This window comes from Penicillium antarcticum (assembly GCF_028974205.1).
Source record: "Penicillium antarcticum strain IBT 31339 chromosome Unknown utg000001l_segment0_segment0, whole genome shotgun sequence".
NCBI lineage: Eukaryota > Fungi > Ascomycota > Eurotiomycetes > Eurotiales > Aspergillaceae > Penicillium > Penicillium antarcticum.
In genome coordinates this window covers 2237098-2255856 of record NW_026695299.1, presented here as the reverse complement: position 1 = coordinate 2255856, position 18759 = coordinate 2237098, and the positions used below count along the sequence as shown (strand labels likewise).

The window sequence follows — 18759 nt, the reverse complement described above, 5'->3', positions numbered from 1 at the left end:
GTGAAGTGAAGCAAGTATGAAGCCGATTCTCGGGACCGGGTAAGAACTCTTCTCGGGCGGATAATCCCCGTTTCCTGTTCGTTCCGATGTTCAGCACTTGACTGTTAGAATATACAATATCTTTCTAAAGTTGTTGTTGAGGTCTATATTATACTTGATTCGGATTTCCGTGTAGAACAATACATCCATATGCAGATAATGCAACCTCCAAAGGTAACTAGCAACGATAACACCGTAATGAACTCAAAACTCCCATGGTATAATGCATGAACACAAATAAAAATCACTTCTTCTTTGGCGTCAACTTCGGCGACCAAACATTCCCAAGCCCAGATCTCCCAGAACCATTAACAGAAGAGCCAAACCTCGGCGTCCCCCCGACCTGATTCAACAACCGATGCGCCGCAGGTGTCAGCATCTTCCCCTGCCTCCCTCCAGCAGAAGTAGAAGCAGAAGCCACAGAGCCAGGCGTCCTCGAACCGAGCATGGGACTGCTAGCGAAACGCGGCGTATTCGAAACAGGAGTTTTGGTAACTCGCGCAGCCTTTTCAGCTCGTTTATTGCGCGCCACACGATCGACCATGCGATGGTGGAGGGCTTCACGTTTACCGGTTTCGGATAGTTGAAATGGATTTGGGGTTGAATCTGCTTGGCCTAGGAGGCGCCAATCTGCTTCATACTCTGAAGATCCGGGGTTGGAGGATGAGGTGTAGCTGAATGATGCTGGTTCGGGTTCGTCTTCGTCAACAAAGGCGTAGCCGTTTACACGGGGTGTTTCGCCCCCGGCTGTGGACATGGCTTCTGATTCGTTTAGCCGAGGTCGGCCGGCTATGGCGTCTTGGATTGCTGAAAGAGAGGGTGATTGAGGGATTGAGTCTGCTGCGGCTGCTGCTTCTGGGTCGAGCAGTCTTGTGTTTTGGTAGAGGGTTCGTTTTGGGCCGGCTCGGGACGAGAGGTCTGCCTTTTGAGGGAGGGTCTCGTGTGTATCCTCCACAGAGGATGGGAGGAACATGAGTGTGTTATCCGGACGGGTCTTCCACGAGTCTGGTTTTGCAGGGCGAGCATCCAAGTCTGTTTTTATGGCTGGGCCATCTTGCTTGACCAGGGCTGTTTCGGGGTTCCCGCCTTGTGCTGTGATGCGCTTTGTTTCTTGGGCGTGATGGGCGATTTGGCGCGCCGAAGGAACTTTGTTGCCGGTCCAGAGCCATGGGTATTTCTCTCTACGTTTGATGTTTTGCTTGTCGATAACTTTGTTAAAGGACTCGTTGTCTTCACTGGTGTATTTTGCCTGGAAGGCGAGTAGCCCCATGTTCGACACATCGGGCACGTTTTGCTCCGGGGCATCTGTCGCTGCTGTTGATGTCGATACAAAAGACATAGGGGTATCACCTCCCCAGCCGTGGGGTGTCTCATCAGATTGGCTGGATGGGAAATGCTGTGGCGTGCCCGCGGGGTCTGTCTTTCTTCTCGCATTTGAACCTGGCGTGGGCGTGCGCATAACATCTGCCAGTTTCTTCTTCGAGCTTGCGATCCATGCTTTATCTTTTGATTCTAGCGCATCCAGATATTCTTGCTTGCTTTGCGTTTCCAGTAAGCCCGGGAAGAAGTCACGGGCGATGATGTGGGATAGTGTACTGGTGTAGACATCTTCGTCCAGGACTGTCGCGGGGCGTTTGATCCGTTTCGGAGGCGGAGGAGGGGGCATGAGCTGGCCATCCGGGCGCTTGACCAGCTCCTGCGAAGACGACATGGTGGTTCGTTGAGTTAAGTGGAAGTTGAGAAAAGTGAGATAAGATAGGAATCAGATGATCCGAGCTAACCGCTTTAGGCTATACACGTCTACTGTACACCACAAGTCAATGCCAAAGGCTGCATTGGAGCTTGAGCTCCTCTAAAAAAAATTCTATAGCGAATGTTCCCAATCCAGATTCCCTCCAGTTCCTTTTTTTCTCTTTTCCCAAATCCCCTCCAAGACACCAAATCGCTGATCGCTGAGAAATGCAGATGAAAGAACGACCACAGCTGAAACCAAAAACAAACGGAAAATATGGCTCACAGACATGTTAAACAGACAGATAAAGACACAAGGAAAACACAGATCGTGACTCGTAGACCACAAAGGGTCGGGAAGCGAGAGTTGATACCCTCGATAAGACGCAAGGGGTGAGATGATAAGAAAACAGAAGGAAGAGTTGACCATCACTTTTACTGAGCAGTGGTTGGGAAGAGAGAGTAAGATGGAGTCCTGCTCTTCTTTCGGTTGGGATTTTTAGGAGGCAGCGGAGGCAGCGGGGCTTCGATCGATCGGACTTCCACCTCGGAGGTGGATTTAGTCCGGTCGTGAAGGAATGGAGGCATGGTTTCATCTTCAGCATTCTGAAGAAGGTGTGCCTCGGCCAGACTCTTGGTTTGGCGATGATTGGAAGATGAAGAAGGGCGGGCCAGGGCTTCGACGGCAGTCAAACGGTCAGTCGGCATCAGCTCGCGGCTGCTGGACAGGCTGTGGATGAGCTCCGGTACGCTGGTGGTTGACACCGAGGAGCGGTGCTTGCGGGCAATCGAGGCCGCGCGGGAGAGCATCAAGCTCTCCTGGGAGTTGCACTTGCTGATAGGGGAAAAGCTGTTACGGGGAGAGATGGGGTTGCCCATCATGCCCGAGAAGGGATAGTGACGATCTGATTCTCCATCAGTTGCCAGGTACTCCTCATACAACGGCTCGTGAGGAAGTTGTTTGCCCAGGGACGATGGCAGGATCGAGGAACTGACTGGGAAATAGTCACCGGGCCGAGCGATATAATCTGGCTCATAATCACAAGGAGTGGCGGCTGAGTGCGGCATAGCCGACTGGGCAGGGCTAGGGTCCAAATCTGGAGTGGGCAGAGCAGAGGTGCTCAACGGGCTGGGCTGGAGGTGTCGGGTCTTTGGTGACAGCCAGGGACCATCACTGCAGGCAATACCAATTTGTGGACGGTTCTCGTCCAGAGATGTGCGCGACCAGTCAAAGTTGGAGGTGGACTCGGCTGCATGCTCATAGCAATAGTCGATATCCGCATCCCACGAGTCATACATCTCATCGTCATACGAGAATTGACGCACGCTGGAGGTCGGAGGCGGCGTCACCTGGACCTGGGCTTGAGAAGTGTGCTGAAGATGCTGGGGCAGGGTGGGCGAACCAAGTGCCTCGGAGAACTTTCTGGACAACTCCTCGGCCACATCGATCGACAACGGAGCCTTTGGCTGACTTGACCGGACCCTGGTCTTGGGACTAGCCTGGGAAGTTGCGCAGGAAACAGGGCCTCCCATACTAGACTCAGGGCTATCCCAGTACCGAGTCACTTCCTCTTCCTCTTCCTGGACATCCTCTAGATCATAGTGGCTACTCATGGACGACGTTCTGGGCTTATCGTCTGTGGGCTCGGGACTGAAGAAACGGGTTGGCTGGGCAGATTGCAAGCATTCCGGATATGTCATGCTGGTGGACAAGCCTAGGATCTCATCAATGGCCCGAGGAGCGGGCTCGGCAGTTTCAGGTAGAGGGGCCTCTGGGACAGCAGGCGGCGGGGGAGTGGTAGGGCATGAACGGGGATATCTGGAGACAGGCCGGGAGAAGTTCTCGGTCACACGAGATTCCCGACGTGCATGGCCACGGTACCCATCTGGAGAAGCCGGTGGACTGACACTGGGGACATCCACCGTGGTGGCAGTTCCAAACGCACCCAGGTCTTCGGTGGAGAAGTTGCGGAAATGAATGTTCTCGGCGCGGATGCCTTTAAGATCGGTCTGGGGCCGTTGAGATGCACGGATGGCGGAGAATTCGGTGACGAGATCATTCTCACGGGTCTGATCCAACAACTGGAATTGCGACGGGTTGGTATGAGTCAAGTGGTGGAAGTCGAATGGGTCTGAGATGATGCTCTTCAGACGTTCATCTGCATTGGGTCAATTGGGTCCACGTGCTTCATAGCTTAATAGCTTGGGCACTTACGGTTTTCGCTATGGCGGGCGCGACGGCCAAACAGCTCTCTCTCGGCCCTGGGCTTCTCGCGATCCGCCTCGTCTTCCTCGTCCAGCGTGGCGACAATGTTGATCTTGCTACCTTGACGGCGCAGAATGCGACTGCCACGTGCTAGTAAGGACCGTGACGGCTTATCCTTATCAGCACGCATGCCCAGCGATGACACCGTTCGCTCCTCAGGCATTGATCCTTCGGAGGTCATGGATGAACCTGGGGACCGGCGAGAGGTTGTCGAGGTCGAGGTAGTAGTATTGCTTCTGGAACGGCCACTGAAGACTGATAGACGCTTCGGGCTATTCACATGAGCAGTTGACCTCGACCGGATATGAGCCGCATACTCTGGCGGCTCATTAGAGGAACGAGTGGATGGACGGTCACTATCATCGTCCCATTGGCCCTTGGCCGGGAAAGGAGCAAAGGTCGACATTGTGAAGACCAAACATCTGGAGATCCCCGTGGGCAAAAAGGAGGGAGAGCCGGGAGATAAATGAAGAGAATCGATACACGGGCTGGTTCAGGGGTATTTTATGGCGGGTACGGTATTGTATTGAGATTGTTTTATATTTGTGTTTCTTTTTCTTTTTGTTTATCTTTTTATATATTTTTTTCCACAATTCTTTTTAACATTTATTTGCTCTTTGTTAGAGATTTGCTAGTTACACGATGCGGGCTGCCGTGGGCTAACCTGTACAATACAAAAGGAATGACTTGACTTGACTTGAATTGAAGGGAAGTGAGTGGCCATGAGAGAGTAGACCACGGAACACAATCCCAGCATCACGGAGCCGAAACACAACGGTTCTAGTGCTCAGGGCCCAAGTGAGATTGTGGGGAACAAGACTTCCACTAGTCTGCTTCTGGCAGGTACGGATGGATACGCCCATTACGCGTACCAATTCACCGGATACTTATAGACATGGACAACTATAGGATATAGATGTAGATATTGTAGTAGATATATCGGTATAGATATAGACTACCTCTTATCTCCACTGTACTTTCCTTTGGCATATGATCAGCTCGCGTACAGGATGTAAGTGGAGGTCTCCCACAGTGCACAATTCACTCATCCCACTTTCCCTTTCCACCTCCACTCATTCTATTTCTGTTTTTCGGACAATATTCCTATTCCCACATCCTTGCGTAAAGCCCGAGACCAGCCACGAAGCGCCTCTTCCCCGCGTCCCAGCGGAGCCTCGGTCAACGGTTTTCATCTCATGATAGTCTAGTGTTTTAGTTCAGTTTTTGAGTAGGGCTTGGAACAGACCGATCGCAATCTACGGAATCCGGCAGTGGGGACCCATAATGTCTTTGTATTACATTTACCCATGTGCTCGGCATATTGTGTTCCTACGGAGAACATCCCTGTCGAAGCACGAGTAAGGATCTGATCGTATTCCTGTCCGTTTCTGTGCCTGCCTGTGCCTGCCTGTGCCTGCCTGTAGGGGATAATCGGTGGGGGCCTCGGAGGGTGCCGTTCCCCTATCTCTGTACATGCACATGTACAAGCACAGAGCACGGAGTATTCTCTAACTCTGTCGGTAACTTTGTCTGTGACTCCTAACTATAAAGTAAAACCACCTTCCAACTCGGAAGCTGAAGAATGTGAAATGTGTTTCCCTTACATGAACCTACAGTTGAAACGGTGTCTCAGTAGATGGTATGTGCATATACATATGGTAGCACTGTGCTCTCTACTTCATACAGTACTGTATTATACAGTGAAAAGACTCGAAACAAAAGACGGGACTGGTATCACGCTAGTATTGCGGGACTCCTGACGATCTCGTCTAGAACTGTCCATGAGTACCATCAGGTACATCACGTAGTGCTGACCATGATAAGGTACACGAGGGTACATGTAGATGCAGGTACACTCTTACAGCTTCCGTGGTACATATATGCCTCATCCTCCAACGGAAGTATACTCTCCCACGCTTGTATATTCCCCCTATACACATACTGTGTGTACTCAGACTATTCTCCCCTTTAAGAAGGCCAATCTCCACCGGCCGTTCGCGATGATCACCTCGTCATCGGCGAACAACCGAGTTCCAGGTCCAAGCGTCTCACGCCCCGTTCCCACACGTTCAGGCCAGATCTGCAGAAATAGAATATGCCCCGAAATTAGAGGGAAGGATAGGCACTCTGAGACAGACACAACAGGTCTGTACAGACCCAACGTTTTGCTCGCAGATTTGGGCTCAGCCTTACTATACGGACTGCTCAAAATTGAGAAACGTTAACTTAATCCATAACGGCTTATGTTTGAGAAAGCCGAAGCTAGAATACCCCTGGAACTCTCAAGGTTCGAGGCACGTTTCGCTTTGACTTTGGGGCTATGTATCAGGTCTAAACTAATTGTTGGTTCAAGCTCACACGAACACGTTCGGTGTGTTTCTCCTGGCCACTTCCCGAGATCGACAGTCAGTATTTCGCTTGTTCTGTATTAGACAGAGTCTGGCACGGAATAAAGAGTACGGTAGTAACAGTTGGTAGATCCTTTCATGCCCTATGTAACCTGCCGCGAGGCAGGATCACACTACTAGGTCGTACTAGATCATACCATCCCCTAGCGCTAACTAATATAAGTTAATTACATTATTGGACAGCTAACGGTCGCTTATCTGGGTAGACTATATTGAATATCCGTCGTTAGAACCACCTGTGGAGTTTGAATGGAGTTTGGATGGGGGGCATTCTCGCACTATCGACGTAAGTGCTGGGGGCAAATCCCATCAATAGCCGGAATGGTCCTCACCCTTTGATGTTCTTCAATCGACTTGACTATTGATGCAACTATGTGCGACTAGAGGGAGACCATCAATGTAACCTGGCATTGATCGGTGAACTGGCCGGGATTGCACGGCTTGTGCCTGGTTGTTTGCAGGGGATCCCTTCCATCTTTCGTGTCTGGTCAACGTTTGGCCAATGTTTGTGTCTTTACTGGTCATTTTATATATATTGATACATCGATCGGACTATTGCATTTACCTGTACTAGTCGTGCATCGTGTGATCTACACTAGTATTCCCAAGGTGAAAGAGGATCCTTCCATTCAAGGTATAGCCTATACTGTGCATTAGACATTAAGCGTAAGTAAATCATATCTTAAGTTCATAACGCCAATTTCCTCTTATTCCATTCCCTCGATCAATCAGCCACCAGATTCTATATTATTTGTTAGCTTTGCTTTGCTTGACCTTGAAAGGGGACATACACAGATTTTGGGCTTGGTGTGTCATTTAGGCGTTGACAATGTCCAAGACAGGAGTGCCAGCATCAACACCACCAATCCCTCCAATACTGGTGTCTTGCTCCCGCTTGAGAATATCGAAGAGGCCTAGGCCAAGAAGGCCCTCATCATCATCATCATCATCATCGCCATCGCCTCGCTTGCGAAGAGGACCGATGCCCAGGCCAAGTAAGCCCTCATCATCATCTTCATCGCCATCGCCTCGCTTGCGAAGAGGACCGATGCCCAGGCCAAGTAAGCCCTCATCATCATCATCTTCATCATCATCTTCATCATCATCTTCATCATCATCTTCATCATCATCATCATCGCCATCGCCCCGCTTGCGAAGGATACCCGTGCCAAGAATGCCATCGTTACCGTTGTTTTTATAGTTGCTGCCATTCTCATCGCCGTCGGTGAGGATGCTGTCATCCCGCTTTTCGAGGAGATCCTCAACAGTGTCCACAATCTCAGCGAGATCGTCGTCGCCGCCATCGTGACCACCGGTGGTCATGGTTTCTTCACGCTTTCCAAGCACGCCCTCAGCCGAGTCCACGGCATCCTCGATGAGCTCGCTGTCGGCGTCACCGTCGCCACCATCACCGCTGGTCAGGCTTCCATCCCGTTTTTCAAGGATGCCATCAAGTGTGTCATCAATCTCCGTAAAGGTATCGACAGTGAGGTTTTCGCTACCGAGCAGGGTGTCCTCGCGCTTGGTAAAACCAAGGAAACCGAGACCGAGCACACCGTCGTTACTTTCCTGTTGCTGCTCGTCCTCGGCATCAATTTCACGCTTGAGAACGTCGACACCAAGATCAAGCCCGTCGAGCAAGCCATCATCACCATCACCACGCTTGGATTTCAAAGTGGGAACGGTGAGGGTAGGAATGCCAACACCAGGGTTGATGCTGTCAATATTGACATCCTCATCGCGCTTGGGAATGTTCTTGACTGCCAGCTGGGGGAGATCGATGTTGTCGATACCCAGGTTGTTGGCTTCCTCGTCGGGTTTGGAGACAGGTGCGGCGATGACTGTCACGGCCAGCAGGGCTGGAGCTGCGAGTGCGTAACGCATTTTGATGAGATGCAACTAATATATTGATTAGAATTTGAACGAGGCTGGACTGCTATACAGGCCAATATAGTCGCTATGCCTGATATAGGTTGGGATGTACTCACTCACAAGGAACTGTCAATGTCTGGCAAGGAGGATGGAGAGTCCAGTCTCCACGAGAGAAGATTGGGATATTTAAGTACCCAGTCTCTGAAGTGATGCTTGCGGCATGGTAACTGTCGTGTTTCAGGAACTGTCACGATCAAATCTGGTTGTATCCACTAAGTGCCGACTAGCTAGGCACTTTTGGTAGGTGTCATAGCTAGTGTAGGTGACAAATCGATGACATAGAAGCAGAAGCGCTACATTGGATATCCAATTAGGGTTGCGGTGGTTCAGTTCAATTGGATGTTGCAGTAAGAATGTGGAGATATCTGGAAAGATTTCAAGAGATAAGCTCTTGGTAACTCTGCAGAGGTCGGTGGTGGAGAGCTCGGGGGGTTGTTGATCATTGACTTTTTGGGCGGTGAACCACCCCTGGGCGGCTCCGTTGATATCATCGCTTCACTAAATCCTACCCTGGCTTTGGTCACTTTCTTCTTTGCACTAAGTAAAATGCGGAATTGATAGCAGGCATAAAGGCAGTTGAGTTGTCCAATTGCAAATGCTACCTAGCATAAAAGTTTAAATCCAATGGGGGGTGTCCGTAAATATGTATACTGTACTCTTCCATTCAAGCTCAACCAGGTCCAGGTTACGTCCTACCCTTCAAAGACCCAGGGAAACCCCAAACCGTAAATTTCTTAAATGCCAATCAAAAAAATTACAGATATATTGCCTGATCTCGACGACCATACCATGTCATTAGATTTATTCTTCCTGCCTGAAGAAAAAGCGTACGTTAGCTTCTCCCTTGCTTTAAATGCGGATGGGCAAATATCTCACCGGACGAACAACTGGTCACTGGTGACAACTGGTGCAGACAATGTAAGATCAGTACCTAGACACATCCAAACGATAGCTATATCCTCGAGAACAGCCATGACCAACACAATAGTAGGATTCCCGGTGAGCATGTGGACTTTCGAGTCACCCGAGGAAGCCGCCATCAGGGAGTAGACGATTCGAATGAATAAAAGAGAAGCTCCACCGCAAGGACTAGTCTATGTTCTCCATTTTCGATTTGACGGCAGCGCATTCAAATCAGGAATAGGATCAAGACTAGGCCGGCCCAAGCAACTAGGAATATAGACACCCCAATCTTGGATAGTGAGTTTGTTGTAGAGGCATGGACACTGTTGGAGATTTTTTGTCGCACCGATAATACTCAAGATCACAGCTGCTAGAGTGGCGAGGTTGACTGAGAGAAGAAGCGTCGATGTACATCTTTTCCGGATCTTTGTTTCAGAGTTTTGTTCCTAAAAGGGACAGTAGTGAGATTTGGTAGCCCCAAAAAAGAGGTTGAAATACTTAGCCCGAGCCAAAAGACCAACACAAGCCACAGTCAATGGCGACAGTCCAATTGAGTTACAGACAGCCCAAGCGATATAGATTCGTCGATGTAGGGTTGGATATCGTGGCCAGATATCTGGCAGCGTGAACCGATCACATGAACGAGCGAGAAAATAGCCAAAGCTATCCACCCTGACTTGTTAAATCCATGTTTGGAGGATACCCAAAGAGCAATGAAGAAGGTAGGGAGAAAGATAGGGGGACCTCTAGTAGGGAGATACCGTGCCGATAGTCCAGTCCCATCATGAGACAAATAAACAAGGTGAGAAAGTGGTTGAAAGTACTTCTATTCCAAAAGTCGAACATCCAGTGAAGCGTTTTCTACAGAATAGAGTGGATCCAATAGCTCTATGGACCAATGAAATACCCTTATATCGCTAGTCTCGCCCTGGATCCCTAATGCAGTTAGCCTGACCACCGTACCATGAGGACTTGTTAACCAGGCAGCTGCATAGCTCTTCAAATATATCTTTATCTGTGGCCTCTCTCACATATAATCCATAGAGACAGTCTTCCATGGTCTACTGCGGCAGACCCAGCCAGGGGTGCCATGCATGCCGAGCGAGAAAAATCAGCGCAAGTCACCCTCTCAGCGCAATCAAGTCATTGCTAATGTCAAGATTTGCTATAAAGTGTGATCGAGCTCGACCTACATGCTTACAATGCCGGAAAGCTACTCGAGCCTGCCCAGGTTATCGAGATGAGCTTTCATCGTGGTTTCGAAATGAGACTCAGACTTATCCAGAGGTCAAGGACTACTGGTTCAGTTTTGAGTGACACTGCTGGACAGCATGCTCAAATCCACTCGATACAGGATAATCATGTCTATCAAACGAATGACGACAGCCAAAAGGACAAAAATATCTATTGTCTATCCCCATTATTCACGTTTGTGAACGACCAAATCTTCCACGCAACAAGCTTCTTGCTTCTTTTCGAAAGCATACTCATGGCTCAATCTTCCTTATTTATCAACCTGCCACGTGAACCAAAACCTGATATCAGCAGCTCCAGAAAGCCAGAAAGCATTAATAGCCAGCATCGCCTCAGTGGGACTAGCAAATCTCGGGAATCTCCATAATTCATCAGATCTACGATTCTCTTCGAGAAAGGAGTATGACATGGCCCTGCGAGGGATCAATGCCGCTATTAATGATCCCAGCCAGGCGAGTACTGAAACGACACTCGCCGCTATACTATGTCTCTCATTGTATGAGGTAAGCGTTACACCAGGGTCTGTCTACGTATATCAAATCTCATTCTTCAGATCATTGCCTTTGAAAGACCCAAATCAATCGAGTCCTGGTTGACGCATACACATGGTGCTGCTGTGTTACTTGAACTCCGTGATGGAGAGCAGCTTCAATATGAAGGTGGGTTTGATATGTTCAGTGCACTCAGGAATACAGCGGTAAGAGGTAGAGACATTCTGTTGACTAGTACCATTGCTGATATCTTTAGCTTCTGGGTTGTCTTCAACCAATGGAACGGTTTCCAGAGATTTTTGATCGACTTACATGATCGGACGACATCTAAATTTCAGATTGATCTCCTTGGAACTTAAAGAAACCAACTAGTGAAATTGTCCGCCGGATTTTGCAATTTCCAGGCTGATATCAAGGACGGTGCTCTTCGAGATGATACCATGGTATTATCAATGGCCATGGAAATTGACACAAAACTGGAAGAGTTTTCCCGAGAACTTTTCGCCAACTTTCCCTTCATAATTGGAACATGGAATGGAAAGAATTCATCTGTCAATGAGAGCCGACACATCTCTCACTACGACGGGAATTTCCACATCTATACATCTGTCGAAGCATGTGATATCTGGAACAGCTATCGCAGCACTCGCATTCTGGTCAGCAGTCTCCTACTGTCCCACCTGAAACCATCTATGCGCTGCACGGCCACTCCCACCGAAAGCCACCCAGACCAGTACTTCAATATCTACTATCTAACCAAACAATTGGCAATTGACATCTGCCAATCCGTCCCATTCAAACTCGGTCTCACAGAACACGGAAAGAAAAACAACCAAGCCATTGAAGCAGTCCAGACCGGTGCCGGCCTCACCTTACTATACCCTCTCTACCTAGCTGCAGTGGTAGGTGGATACCCAAGCCCAGTGTGTGTCTGGGTGATGAGTTGTCTGAATATCCTGGGGCGCTATCTGGGAATTGGAGCAGCGTTGTTTCTTGTGGGTTTGTTACCTAAACGGAAAGGTTTGGTGCATTAGGCTATCCTGTAGACAGACAGTGTCTCACTTGCACAATGGACCCGTAATTTATATTTTACAGGTCGACATATCCGCTGTGGATGAATTGTCATGACCTACTCATGATTTGTGATCTGTGGGATTTTGAGATTCTAAAATAGTGTAGGGCAAGGTGGGACTATTAGCTGCTGCCTTACGATCCACTACACAACAGGCACATACATTTCACAGGATGAGCACACCAGAAATAATCCAATACCTGAGCTCCTGAGAAACGAAAGACCAGAGCCCCAAGGCCCATGCCCATGCCCATGCCCATGCCAATCCCACGCTGACACAAGCCCGCACAGCCCGCACAGCCCGCGCACCAACCTGCATGACACCAACCCGAAGACCGAGGCAGCTAATGTAGTTGCATTGAACCGAGTACATAGCCCCATCGAAGAGTCCAGGGAGAGATATAGTACACAATAAACTCGACCAGTGAGCACACGGGCAAAACCAACACCAGCCAGTGACCAGGATGACTCGGACCTAAGATATCAACGTTACATTTGCATCTATCGCCCCTAGGAACACTATCACTTAGCGTGTTAGTTCAGCTGGAATTGAAATCTATTAAGCTCTCCTATCTCGGCAAAGATTTCCACGGTCTTCGATCTGACATATGCCGTGGACTGTCGGGGTGGGCTCGGACGATTAATTTGCGGGTTTAATCTATTTATCCTTGTCCATGTCTGGATAGTGTGTCTAGATCTGGTCTCAGGATCTTCCGATGGAATTCCGTGTTTCCATTCTAGGGACGGGGGTTTCTGTGTCTGTTTGACAAGCTTGGTACCGAGGCCCCGTGGCTTGGTGTGGCGGCATTTTGGTTTGGTAAGTTATCGGGGAGGCATACAGTAGTATGGATGTAATGTGATTCTTTACATACTGTGAACTGGCAACTGAATTCAGGTTTTTGTAGAACGCAGGCTAATAATTACACATGGACGAAACCCCATCGGAGGCAAGTATCAAATGAGATTGAATGCCCTCCCTCCCCGAACGCCTGGGAAACTGGAAAGGAAAAGAAACAACAGTCAGGTAATATGGCAAATCAATCCTGCATCTCCGTGTCCTCAGCAGGCTTGGGATCCTCCTCGCCGAACAAGTCATCGTCGTTTTCAGCGGGTGCCTCGGCCTCGGCCTCTTCCTCATCATCGTCATCCGCAATGCGACGAGAAGCCTTGCCCCGACGACGCGGAGCAGCATCTTCCTGTGCGGGCTCGTCGTCGTCGAAGAGATCTTCCTTGTCTGCGCCCGGGGATGCAGGCTCATCATCCGAGTCCACAACCATCTCACTGCTCTTATACTTACCGGGAGTCTCCTTGTGAGCCTTTTCGCTCTGAGCCTTGCCCTCGGAGCGACGGCCCAGACGACGACGCTTTTTAGGTACCGCCTCGCCGTCGCTCTCGGCACCGCTGCGAGCAGCCTCGCCATCCTCATCGTCGGCAATGAAGTCGTCTCCACCCTTCTTCTTGCGCTTGGCGGCGGGCTTCTTCTTGCGCTTGATTTGTTCACCGGTCTCGGAGTCGGCCGTCAACTCGGCTTCCTCGCGAGCACGCTCATCCTCAGCGCGCTTGGCGGCATGGCGCTGCACCTCTTCGACCATCACTGCGCGCTCCTCGGCTATGCGCTTCTTGCGCTCCATTTCGACTTCTTGAGCCTTGCGCAGCTCCTCTTCACGGATGCGCTGTGCTTCTTCGCGGGCTTCACGAGCTTGCTGGAGTTTAGCGGCGTTCTTCTCCTCGTACTCCTTCTGGCTCTGCATGGCTCGGTCGAGTTGCTTGCTGATCGTGCGACCCATGTTGGCTCGCTGCTCCAAAGCGGCGCTAGGATATGGCGGGTTCTTCTCCTTGGAGAGACGTTCAAAGGTTTCAATGGCCTCCTTGAGACCATCGGCGGCTTCTTGGACGTCCTGGAGCGTCTTCTGGGTAGTCTGTAGACCGTAAGCGAGCGAGGCGATCTGGTTTTGGACGAAAGCGACGTTGAACTGCAGGTGAAGCTGGTCGGGGGAGACGGCGCGGGCACGCTGAGCGTAGTCCAGTGCTGTCTTCATGGCTGCCAAGTTGGCTTCTTGTTTACCTCGCAACCACCATACACGGCCGAGACAGGCCAGGATTTGCACATCGCGGGCACGATCCTTGGCCAATGCAGTCTCATAGTGCTCAATTGAGCGTGAGAACTGTCGGAGCTCGGCAAACACATGGCCCAGGTTGAGGTAGACGCTGGGGTCTTTGAGTGTGTCGCGGATCTTGGACAGGATTTGCACTGCACCACTGTGATCTTTCTTGTCATCAATGAGAGCGATTGCAATACCCTGAGCAGCATATGCGTTCTTATGGTCCAGCTGCAGAGCCTTATCGAAAAATTCAACCGCACGCTGGTAGACTTTGCGGCGCTTCTCCTTCTCCTGGTCAGTGCCACGGCGCATGTCACGAGCGGCAAGGAGATGGATATTGCCCATCCCAGTCAACGCATATCGGTCATGCTTGTCGTAATGCTGCAGTGTGTGCTTGAAATGGCGTTGCTCGGTGTCTTCGCCAATGTTGGTGACTCGCTTCTTTGATTTACTGAGGTACCATCCAAACAGTGCACGAACTTCCACGTCTGTGTTTTCAGCCTCGTAAAGCTGGGTGATCTTCTTGGGTCCCTCGTCTGTGGGGCTTTGACGCAGAGCGATATAAGTCAGACGCGCACTGGCCTCTGTGTAATCACTGTGACGCTCAAGAACACCTTCGTAGACCTTCTTGGCTTCATCCCACATATCTGCCGATTCGTATGTTCGTCCCAGGTTGTAGCTGATTGTCGTGATGAGCGCATCGGTGTCAGTGCCATCTTCCCTATCTTCTGATTGCACACAAGCGTTCAGCGCGGACTGGAACATGCCACGGGCCAAGGCAATCTTCTCGTGCTGGTACAGGAAGCATCCCATGTTGTTGAGAAGCTGCGGCGGCAGACTCTCTCGGAGAGCAGCGTTCATTGAATCCTCATCCTCGATGCCCTCCGGCCGAGCATCTTCGGGGATGCTAGCAATCTGAATCTGCTCCAGTTGGGTCAGGCACTGCATGCTCTTATCTGGAGATGTATTCTCATAAAGACGAGAAAGGTAGACCAAAACCGACTCATCAGGTGAAAGCTTTTGCTTCTCATCCTTCCACATGGAGCGCACAGACTCCAAGAGAGTGATGGCCCGCTTGATCTCAGTCGACTTATCTTCCTTGCTACCAGCCTTCTGGGCAGCAAAGACTTCTTCCGCATGAATAGCACCCAGAAGAATCATCGCCTCCGGGTTCTTGGATTGCTGGACAATCTTCTCCAATCGGAACTTGGCACCATCGAAGTCCTTGTTCGAGATCTGCATCTGTACAGCGCCGAACTTGGCGGGAAGGTAGCCCTTGTCACCTCCACCACGGGCCTGGTCGGAACGGTTGTAAAACTCCGCAGCACGGGCAGCATCGCCTTCGTAGTGTGACTTGCGGCCAAGGAGGTACCAACCGTCACTTGCAATAGGCATGACATCTGTATGTTCAATTGCCTTGCGTGCCAATGTCTCGACAGTCGGGTATTGTTTGCGCAGGAGGAAGTAGCTGGCGAACAAGGAGCATGTCATCGGATATTCTTTGTCCAATTTAAATGCTTTTTGTGTGTATTGGGTCATGGCGACCTTGTACAATGAACCGAACATAGGGTCGGTAGTGGCTCGGCGGGAGCTGTCGTAGAGGTAATATTCTGCGAGGAGGATGTTGGCAACCTTGGACTCGGGGTTCTGCGAGCAAATGTCAGTTACTGTATATCAATCAAACTCCAGAAGTCGAAGCTTACGAGAGACAGAGATCTCTCCCAAGCTGCCTTGGCTTGGTCCTTGAACCCAAGCTGCCACAAGCAGCATCCAATACCAATACGAGGATCTGGGTCTGTGAGGCTAGGCATCTTAACCAAAACCTTCTGGTATCCTTCGAGTGCTTCCGCGTGTCTTCCCAACATGTAATGAGCCCGAGCACGTCCCATGATAGCCATGATGTTCCGACCACCAAAAGCCTTGGATGACTCGTCGAAGCATTTCAAAGCTTGGCGCAGGGATTCGACTCGTTCAGAAGTATCGATAGCCCCTGGTCGAACAGCGCGGGGAGGGTACAGCGATGCGCGGAGGAGACAGAGGACGCCACGCGCCAGGAAAAGAGGCGGGTAAGCCGGGTTCAAACGCGATGCCTCGTTCAACGTCGAAGTCGCGAGCTGGAGGTAGTGATCCTTGGTCTTTGCTTCTGAATAGAGTTCTCCATCTGGGGCGACTCGTGGAGCGTATCGGCTCTTCAGCATGAGAAGCCAGCAGACCCAGCCCAGAAGGCCGAGTTTCTCCTTTGTTGCTCCGTGGGCCACAGAGGCCAGACCCTTGTTCAGGATATCGATAGCATGATCGAACTGCTTTCGCTTGGCATAAGCGAGCGCAATGATCACCCAAAAGTTTTTGGCCGCCTTTTCATTTTCCAGAAGAGTGCAAAGCTCGGTCGGGTCATCGGGGAGCTCAAGCAAGCTGACTTCGACTTCACTGTCGAAGCTGGATGCGGGAATATCGATGGCATCGGGGATATCGGAAAAGCGAGCGTTGCTCAGGGGGCTCGCGGCGGAGGTAGGATCTCCATTCAGGCCATTCGAATGGCCATTTTCGAGAGGCGCCATCTTCGAAGCGTCGGGAGGGATGAGGCCACTTTGCGAATGAATGTAGAATTTTTGGAGCCTCAACTCATGATCAGGTGAAACGGTCCATCAAATGAGATCAAAATTGGGTCAAACGAGTTTAGCGACCCCTTAGTCGGAGAAAACGCGAAAGTGAATCTCGGAGGTTAAGAGCGCGGCGATGGAGAAGTTGAGAATTGAGAGGAGTGGCTGGCCCGCACCGCCACATCAGCCACATTTGAACAATGAATGTCGCATCAACAGGCACAAAAAAAAAAAAAAAGGAGATAAATATAGATAATAGCTAATAGCCATGCCATTTACTGATTCTAGGGGGATATCTAGGGAAATTCCAAAACGTCCAACTCACAACCAGCTGGTGATGAATCTGCAAATGAGAGCAAGGCTGAGCAGGACCACAAAGATCAGACCAAGCTCGATCCAATGGTGCAAACGGACGTAGGACTCTACATAGCCAGCCGACGCAGCAACTGCCTGTCCATCTACTGCGTCATCGGCCCTGACTGAACCTGCCAAATCTGACGGGAAACGACCTGTTTCGAAGTATTCATCCATGAGTTCATCCTTCTCGGCCCAACGCTGTGTCAGCCAGGCCTCAAAGTCTTTCTGGTCATCAAGAGGAATCTTAGAAACGGCGAAACGTCTCCAATGCATGTTGACCGAAGTTGGCGGTCTTCCTTGTAAGAATGTGGAGCGGAGTGTGAAGTATTTATCGGGGTAGCTTCCCTTACTAAACAACAGTGAGTATGGATTGGAAGATGTGTAGGGGAAACATACGGTGGTCCTTCATAGGCGATGGTGCAATCATACACCCAGTCTATGGTTCCTCGCAATTGCTGGAGACAGAAGAACAGACCGGTAGAACGCGGAAGAATCTGATGTTTGAAAGATGGCAGACCCATTTTTTTTCCAAAGGCGTCACTGCGGCCCTTTGTATTGGTGGACAGGTTTGTTCCCTCGGGGAAAATTAGAAGCCACATTGGATCAAACTGTGGGCGGGCTGAGTTAGATCCAGTAAGCCGTGTCTTGAGCTTCTCCAATCGATGCTGAAGCCTTGGTTTGTCAGACTGCCACCTGCGAGCCATGAAGATGAAACCGTAGAACATCATGCCCGTGCCCACAATGGGAATATACTTAAGCGACTCCTTTAGGATGATGAAGATGCGGCCGTGCATGGTGTTTGTATATGCAACCCACCAGAGGTAGATCCAGTCGGTGTAGACCTGGTGGTTCGAGATCATGACTAGGCGTTCTGGGAAACATGTCTCCAGTAATCCATCTTTCGAGAGATGAATTTGACCACGGACACTTTCATCACCGCTCACCCGGAAGAGCGTCGGGGAGGCCCAATGGGTAGCAGCCGTGATGACCAGCCCAAAGCATTGTTTCGTGTATGCCATATATGAATAATACCAATCCTTGTTGACAAAATATAGTGGGGAGCCGATCAATTGCGTCACACAAATGGCCATACAACAGCTGTTAAACCACGTTGCCAGCAGCAGGGACCGTAGGACTTGCATGGGAACGCCATGCTTGAGGCGAGGCTCTGAGGGGGGTTTGGTGGAGAGTCTCTGGAGCTCGCTGGTATCTTTGACTGGGTTGCGCTGTCGAATCTCGGCTGATTCCATGGTGGAGAATTGGAAATTGGGATTTGGGATCTGGGATCTGACGATCCGGAGATCCTTGAAGCTGGAGGGGTCAGACCAGAGTTCTGAGACCTTAGGTAGGGGAGCTTGGAGCCCACGCAATATCGAGGCAGAGGATATGAAGACGATCAACGCGTCACAAGGGGACTAGGGGAGTTAGAAGAGTAAACGATCCCCCGGAAGGCCGGGAGGAATAATACAATGTGGGCTCGGAGTTAGCAGATCGAACCCGTGACAGCCCAACCCTCATAACGTCACACTCCAAGGCGGTCAACTATTTACTCCGCCTAGCTATAGCTCTCTGTTGGAACCTTTAATTTACCAACAACACACTTG

At 50.4% G+C, this 18759-nt stretch overlaps 7 protein-coding genes across 7 annotated transcripts; 1 reads left to right on the top strand and 6 right to left on the bottom strand.

Annotated features, from left to right (window-relative positions):
* Positions 1 to 283: 283 nt before the first annotated feature.
* N7508_000840 (splicing factor ESS-2 family protein) lies at positions 284 to 1750 on the bottom strand (the record flags this gene model as incomplete). Its single annotated transcript, XM_058458925.1, has 1 exon — positions 284 to 1750. The coding sequence occupies one exon, from the start codon at positions 1748 to 1750 to the stop codon at positions 284 to 286; it is 1467 nt and encodes a 488-aa protein (XP_058325147.1).
* Positions 1751 to 2205: 455 nt separating this feature from the next.
* Positions 2206 to 4442, bottom strand: N7508_000839 (uncharacterized protein; the record flags this gene model as incomplete). Its single annotated transcript, XM_058458924.1, has 2 exons — positions 2206 to 3929; positions 3986 to 4442. 2 exons carry the CDS (start codon positions 4440 to 4442, stop codon positions 2206 to 2208), a joined length of 2181 nt encoding a protein of 726 aa, XP_058325146.1.
* A 2818-nt stretch (positions 4443 to 7260) lies between these two features.
* Positions 7261 to 8328, bottom strand: N7508_000838 (uncharacterized protein; the record flags this gene model as incomplete). Its single annotated transcript, XM_058458923.1, has 1 exon — positions 7261 to 8328. The coding sequence occupies one exon, from the start codon at positions 8326 to 8328 to the stop codon at positions 7261 to 7263; it is 1068 nt and encodes a 355-aa protein (XP_058325145.1).
* Positions 8329 to 9177: 849 nt separating this feature from the next.
* On the bottom strand, positions 9178 to 9416 carry N7508_000837 (uncharacterized protein; the record flags this gene model as incomplete). The annotated part of the gene is made up of 2 exons (XM_058458922.1): positions 9178 to 9190; positions 9253 to 9416. 2 exons carry the CDS (start codon positions 9414 to 9416, stop codon positions 9178 to 9180), a joined length of 177 nt encoding a protein of 58 aa, XP_058325144.1.
* Positions 9417 to 10940: 1524 nt separating this feature from the next.
* On the top strand, positions 10941 to 12058 carry N7508_000836 (uncharacterized protein; the record flags this gene model as incomplete). The annotated part of the gene is made up of 3 exons (XM_058458921.1): positions 10941 to 11036; positions 11087 to 11230; positions 11429 to 12058. 3 exons carry the CDS (start codon positions 10941 to 10943, stop codon positions 12056 to 12058), a joined length of 870 nt encoding a protein of 289 aa, XP_058325143.1.
* A 1075-nt stretch (positions 12059 to 13133) lies between these two features.
* Positions 13134 to 16756, bottom strand: N7508_000835 (putative RNA polymerase II transcription elongation factor (Ctr9); the record flags this gene model as incomplete). Its single annotated transcript, XM_058458920.1, has 2 exons — positions 13134 to 15845; positions 15902 to 16756. 2 exons carry the CDS (start codon positions 16754 to 16756, stop codon positions 13134 to 13136), a joined length of 3567 nt encoding a protein of 1188 aa, XP_058325142.1.
* Positions 16757 to 17119: 363 nt separating this feature from the next.
* Positions 17120 to 18405, bottom strand: N7508_000834 (lysophospholipid acyltransferase family protein; the record flags this gene model as incomplete). The annotated part of the gene is made up of 2 exons (XM_058458919.1): positions 17120 to 17504; positions 17552 to 18405. 2 exons carry the CDS (start codon positions 18403 to 18405, stop codon positions 17120 to 17122), a joined length of 1239 nt encoding a protein of 412 aa, XP_058325141.1.
* Between the last annotated feature and the right edge of the window lie 354 nt (positions 18406 to 18759).